This window comes from Nestor notabilis, unplaced genomic scaffold (assembly GCF_000696875.1).
Source record: "Nestor notabilis isolate BGI_N333 unplaced genomic scaffold, ASM69687v1 scaffold31471, whole genome shotgun sequence".
In the NCBI taxonomy this organism is placed as follows: Eukaryota; Metazoa; Chordata; class Aves; order Psittaciformes; family Psittacidae; genus Nestor; species Nestor notabilis.
This window is the reverse complement of record NW_009914759.1, coordinates 2549-9136: the sequence shown is the minus strand read 5'-3', so window position 1 is coordinate 9136 and position 6588 is coordinate 2549. Positions and strand designations below refer to the sequence as shown.

The 6588-nt window shown below is 47.6% G+C and overlaps 1 protein-coding gene across 1 annotated transcript; it reads right to left on the bottom strand.

Moving 5' to 3' along the window:
* Positions 1 to 409: 409 nt before the first annotated feature.
* KIF3B (kinesin family member 3B) lies at positions 410 to 5505 on the bottom strand. The gene is made up of 8 exons (XM_010023810.1): positions 4070 to 5505; positions 3404 to 3505; positions 2773 to 2895; positions 2563 to 2681; positions 2221 to 2334; positions 1607 to 1712; positions 1236 to 1414; positions 410 to 982 (listed from the first exon to the last, which is right to left on the bottom strand). Exons 1-8 carry the CDS (start codon positions 5450 to 5452, stop codon positions 889 to 891), a joined length of 2220 nt encoding a protein of 739 aa, XP_010022112.1. The 5' UTR covers positions 5453 to 5505; the 3' UTR covers positions 410 to 888.
* Positions 5506 to 6588: the final 1083 nt, after the last annotated feature.

The window sequence follows — 6588 nt, the reverse complement described above, 5'->3', positions numbered from 1 at the left end:
TTTCCCATGAAGAGATATTTCATGTGGGAGATGTGAGAAAATGGCTGTTTGCCACCCCACAGCTTAGAGGCTTCATATGGACACGGGTTTCAAATGCCAGGGGTACGGATGGAGGCAAGAGAGAGGAAGGGCTGCGAAGCTGGCACTGGTGTGTGGATGTATTCTCTGACAAGGCGATTCCTGTCGGCAGGGGTGAGGTCTGCAGGACGTCAGTTTAGAGGAGCTCTTAGTGATGTCTGTAAACAAGGAAGGGACTTCAGTTTCTCCTGCTTCCCTCCTAGAGAGCACAAAGGTGCTTTCAAGACCCCTTTTTTGTCCTAGAGCTCTAAGGGAGGCACAGCCACCTGGTGGTGAGCACAGGCTGAGCGCTGCCCTCCCGCCTGGCCAGACCTGCTGCTGCTGCCAGTCTTTCAAGCAGGAAGATGGAAAAACTAAGCACCTAGTCAAGTTTGAACAGATGATCTGCTTTTTAGCCTCCTTTGGTTCTCACTACGGAGCTCTGGTGCTTCTGTTGAGATGACTTTCAGCTCTTCTTATTGCCCAACAGCAAAAAAGCCCAGTGCAGCAAGAGGGCTAGTGCAGGAGGAGAGATGGTGATGCTGTGAGGTGATCCACATGCTTCCCATTGCTTCTAATACACTTTAACGTACCTCATGCAGTTCTGATTTCCTAACTAAAGTCTGTTTCCCACAGAGGCCAAAAGCCACATTGCAAGCACAGATCTTCCTGCGAGGCTCAGCGCCCCTGGACTGGCACAAGTCAGTTCAGCAGCAGAGGCCATCTCCAGGGGAGGGGGCTGGAGGCTGCCTGGGAGTTCTCTGCAGTTTGTACTTAGCTCTGCTCTCAGAAGGCAAAGGCAGTTCATGCCCTGGAGAGGAACTGCTGGTTTTACTTGGGAACCAGCCCCCGGGACTGTGGGTAGAGCTGAGAACTGGGGGCACCTGCTGATGAGGGGCCCCCCGATTTCCTTCCAGTTTTAGGCCTGAAGACATAAAAATGAAAAAATAAGCAAAAACCCCAATAATGTCACCTGTTACTTGTCAAAATATTCCAAAAGCTGATTTTTTTTTAAACTGGCTTTATTCTCTCATCAGCCTCAGCTTTCTCTTCTGTCCTGCATCCCTTTCTCTCTGCTCTACAGCTGAACCTTCACTTCACTGATGAGCAGTGCTGACAACCAGCAACCGTACCTGTGTTCTGCTCCTGGCCAGTGGGCTTGTGAGAGTCCAACTCACCTGGGCTTTGATTTCTTATTGGAAGTGCTCTCAAAGGTTGAAGCATCCACCTGTAGCTCATCTTCATCCTGCAGAGCTGCTTCCAGAGCTGCCTGAACTTTGGGAGCGATGGCTGGCCCTTCGTAGTCTCTCGTCGTCCGGTTGGGCATGTCCAGTTCCAGCAACACGATGTTCTCTGCCTGCGACAGTGAAAGCACAAAGTCTGCATGTTTTCATACAAGTTGTTTCTTTTTTCCCCCAGAAGCTTATCCTGAAGTACTTTAACACTGTACAAATGTACATCCCACATAAGAACTAACAATCCTCTGACATTCCCATTCCCCTGATGAGGAAGGTGAACACAAGAAGCTTGTGACCACATCTGGGCTTACCCTGTACCGCGCCTCGGGACGAATCATCATGGATGTCCTGGCGTACTGGCTCAGTGGCCTTTTGTATCCTACAGCAGATACTGGTCTTTTCATCATCTGCTGGTTACTAGAGAAAAATAGATACTCAGTCTATTATACACTAAAGCCAAAGGCTCCTCTTGGAGATTATGATCTAAAACATTTGCAAATTCCACACAAAAATATGGTTCAAGAGCAGAAACGACCTGGGCTGCACTAGCGGGCACAGCTCTACAGAGAGAACAAGGTCAGGTACTCATCCTGTGTAATCTGCTCCCGGGATTTCTGTGTATTTTTACTACACAGACTGCAGGTGCACTCAGCTGCACCCAGCTTTCTAAATTTGCTGTGGAGAACTTGCTGTGCAGAGAGGCAGGAAGTAGCCACAGCTCTCATCACTATAATTATGATTATTTTTGAGAGCTTTCCCGTCCAAACCAGGAAAGAAATGTGATGGGAATTTACTGCCATGAACTCCAGAGGGCCAGTTTAAATCCCCAGTTTGATCCCTCTTCTGGACTACATTGCTTTTGATGGATAGAGGCTTTTCTATGGCCTATAATTCCATCCCAAGACAAGATGAGAAGTGCACTCACTCCAGCCGGGTTATGGGATGCAGTTTCCACTGGTCTTCCTCTTCATCAAAGAATGATCTGTTCATGATCTTATTCTTTTCTTCCAGAGGAATGAAATTTTCAATAATGAGGTGCCTACACGCCACCACAAAAACAAGTAGTACACAAGAAACAATTAGCAGATGAGTGTCTCTGCTGCTCCTCTCCCCCTGACTCAATACAGCCCTGGGAAAGGAGGAATGGTTTGGGTTTCTCTCATTTAAATCTTGTTCCACAGCATGTGCAATGCAGTTCCTCCACTGCCCACCCAAAGAAACCACCTCTGTTACAGGTAACAGCAGGCAACGACGTGGCGGCACTTACTTTAGCTTCAGTTCCCTGGTAAGTTCATTCTGGGTCTGTTCCAGTTCCTGGCGCTCCTTGATGTGCTCTTCTTGGAGATCGTGGATCTCTGCCTTCACAGCTTGCAGCTTGGAAAACAACTGCAATGGACAACAACAGCCAAAGTCAGAACTTTCACACACAAGCTGACTTTAGTCCTGACCCACTAGACAGGGAATCATTTCCTTTTACCTTTTTGAGCTTTTTGGTCTTTATGTCCACCTCTTGCTGAAGAGAACTATAGGTCTCCTTCAGCTCCAGTGTTTCCTCATCCCGACTTTCCATCTGCTGCTGGATTTCTCGCTCCCGACGTTTCTGAAGAACATGACAGCCAGCATTAAACACCACAATCACACTGCCACCTCTGGGGGACATACATGAAACCAGCACTCAGGATGGTTTTACTTCCCTGGGTTCTAGGGCTTTTGCTTTAGCTTCTGGTTCTTCCTGTCTCTTCCCTTAGAAATAGCAGCAGCATTAACTCTCCTTTGTCCTTATTTTGCTACTAAAATCAGGTGAATAAGTGCTCAAGCTTCAGTGAAAGGAATCAAACATCACATTTAGACACATTTAGATTCTTTTCTTATTTTTATCCATTTGTACTGGTCATTGTACATATAAGAAAACTATTATAATCTTTCTTCTCACACAGTGACAAAGGGGACACGAGCCCTTCCCCCTTCTTTGGAGATAAACTATTGCCATTGAATCAATTTTAGGGTTCACCCTGGGAAAATGTTCTTATCATTTCTCCTGACACAACGTTTTACAGAATTTCTGTCCAGGGATTTTAATACAAAGCAACAAATGTTCTTCCTCGTACCTGTTCTGCAATTTCCTGTCGTTTCTGCTCCAGGATTTTCTGTTGTTCATTTGTGTGATCCACAATGTTTTTCCCTCCCACCAGAAGCTTGCTTTCCATGGCCTGAAAGGGAGAACTGAGGTCAGAGGCTGCTGTCCATGACCACAGAATGTAACCTGCTCCTCAGGGCAGCTCCCTCCTTTAACGTTCTCTTTCAAGGCAGCTGCTACAACAACCACTATTGCTTAAAATTCCCAGCAAACTGGGATTAATGAATCTGTGACTGCTCGGAATTAAGCACTGCTGCAACGTGTGGCAAAGCAGAGGCTGGAGAACCAAACCCTGTGCTCTCCCCTGAAGAACTTGTTAATGATCTGTGACACTGAAGCATTTTTTGTGCTACAGCTTGTGCAAAGATGCATCATCTCGTTCCACTCTGCTGACTGCTTGAGATCCTACCACATCAGCACAGAAGAACAATGAAATGACTCATGAATATGGAAATGTGTAATTAATGGTGGAACTTTCAATTTCTGTCTAGAAATAGTTTGTTTTAAAACCTTCCAATCTAGACACAAATCCCTGTCCTGGAAACTTGGGAAATATCTTTCCAAATTGGGAAACCCTCTGTTCTCCCCACAGCCTAAACAAACGGCTTTCAGCAAGCGTGACAAGGGAGAACTCTACCTTGATTTTAGCACTCAGCATTTCTGTGGCTTCCTTCTCTCGCCTCAGGTCCTCCATTTTCTTCTCCTTCTCTTTCAGCAGTCTCATCTTCTCCTCTGCCACCAAGCTGTGATCCTCAACTATGGCTTTCTTCTCAATCTCCAGCTTTTCTTGTTGCTCCCTCCAATAGTCATCTTTGTCATCTCCTTCATCTTCACCCTCTTCGGTGTCCTCCTCCTCTTCCCCACCTTCTCTCCTCCTCTCCCTCCTCTTTCTTTTGCCAATAGACCGTTTTTCCAACTGTGCCTTGAGTCGAGCGATCTCTTCCTGGAACTCTCGCAGCAGAGCATCCTTTGGATCCTCGTTCACTCGTGGCTTGTTCTTGATGTTCTTGGCACGATTGGCATACCTCAGTGTCGTCAGAGTCTCCTCTACATTGTAAGAGGCAGGGCCTATATTGGCCACCATCACCGTTTTGGCATTGCCACCTAAGGAGTCTTGAAGCAACCTCGTCAGCTTTGAGTCCCGGTACGGAATGTGTGTGCTTTTGCCATCTACTAGGGCAGAGATAACGTTGCCCAAAGCTGAGAGAGAGAGGTTGATTTTGGTGGCTTCCTTCAACCTTTCCCCCTGCGCTCCGGTCTTCGCCTGCCGCTCGCTGCCCGCGAGGTCGACCAGGTTGAGCTTCCCCACACGGATGTGGTTCTCGCCATCAAGTCCCAGCTCGCTGCACTCGATGGTGATGACGAAGATGGCGTGAGAGCGGGAGCTGTGCTCGTTCATGTTGGTGGCTCCCACGGAGCGGTTCTGGTTCCCCACATTCATCACGTGCTCGATCTCTTTGACGCTTTTCGTAACAAAGGAGGACAGGTCCTTGACGTACACCCCCGTGTCTGGCCGCTCCTTCAGCTCCAGCCGCTTGGACTGATCCTTTGATAACAAGTCTCTGATTTCTTCCTGGTAGATTTCCAAGTAAGACGCTCTCACCAGGTATTGCTGATTTTGGGATCTAGAGATGTGGGTGAAGATGTGATCGAATGAGTTGGGAATGACCCCTCTTTTTTCAGGATCACCCCGCACCCCTTCCATCGTGTATGTTTTCCCTGTCCCAGTCTGCCCATAGGCAAAGATTGTCCCATTAAACCCTTGCAGGACAGAGTCCACCAGAGGTCTGAAGGTCTCATCGTAGAGCTCGACCTGTTTGGAATTCCAGTCATACACAGCATCAAAGGTGAAGGTTTTAGGCAGTTCATGAGATGTTCCTCGTGGATTCTTCACCGAGACCTGCCCTAGCTTGACATCCACGTTAACAACTCTTTCATATGAGGCTGTCTTCTCCTTGCTGTTCATCGGCCGGCATCGCACCACCACCCTCACGGACTCGGAGCTCTTCAGCTTCGACATGGCAGCAGGGCTGTGCCTGGCGGGAGCTGACCGGCGGATGATCCCGGGCCAGAAACCTGGAACAAAGCAGGAATACATGGGGGCAGTTCTGATTTTCCACAAGGGAAAAGATTCAACTCATCTATTTGAGCAGCATTTTGCATTCATTACTTGTGAGGGACCATGAAGAATAAAGCCAGTGTACAACATGGAAACTGTAAAGAGCCCTGAGCTGAGCCAGAATTGTTCACCCACAGCAAATGGCATCATTCCTACAAGCTCTGCTGCAAAAATCTACATCAAATCACACCTTTACACTTGGTAGAGATCCTTTTCCTGACCCTTAAAAATAGTCATAATGCTTTTTAAATGATTTATCAAGCTAATATATTTATTACTTATAAAAACACTATAATACTTTGCTGTTCACCTTCTTTGCAGCCAGGCTTTTTGTTTTAAATCTCCTGTTCTGAATAGCTCGCACAGGCTTGCTCTGTCCATGTTGCTCAGGCTCTTGGAAGGGAACCAGTCAAGTGCTTTCAGTGCTTCACCTACCTACCAACACTCCAGAGGAGGTGCCTCTTCTTACACCTCCCAGGTACTGCCAAAACCTTCCCAGATTTTGGGACATTCATACTACAATCCCCTCACGTGTGATGTGTCACCAGGACCATCCTGCCACAGGAGGTTTAAACTTATGCCTGGGTTTTCTGAAATGACAGTGGCTCCTGGGATGCCACCCAAGTGCTCTCTCCTCCTGTGCATTACACTTGTGAGGTCACTTTCGAGAAGGTGCCTACAGAATAACATATCTCTAATGCTGCAGCTGTGAGGATCCAAGACAAAATCATTAAATAGTTTGTCCGTTTCCAGGCATCACATTCCCTGGATATTCCTGCACTTCCACACGTGGGAAAGCTGATGTCACCTTTCCTTTCTGTCCAGAATCAAGTGAAAAGGGCTGTAACAGAGACACTGGTAGCACTGGGGCCCTGTGCTCCAGCGCTGGATGGCTGCGCTCAGCACACCGAGAGCCCCAGAGCTCCTCATGTGTCTGTTCCAATTCCAAACTTCCCGGTAGATGCTGATCTTTCATTTGTATTTTTTTTCTCCAGCATCGTGTGCACACTTCCTCCAGGGAGCAGCATTCCCGCCCG

Coding starts and splice junctions, on each gene's coding strand:
- KIF3B (XM_010023810.1), bottom strand. CDS start 5,452: ATGTCGAAGCTGAAGAGCTCCGAGTCCGTGAGGGTGGTGGTGCGATGC. Junction 2,896..3,403: donor GACAGGAAATTGCAGAACAG/GTACGAGGAAGA, acceptor CATGTTCTTCAG/AAACGTCGGGAGCGAGAAAT. Junction 2,682..2,772: donor AGACCAAAAAGCTCAAAAAG/GTAAAAGGAAAT, acceptor TGTCCATTGCAG/TTGTTTTCCAAGCTGCAAGC.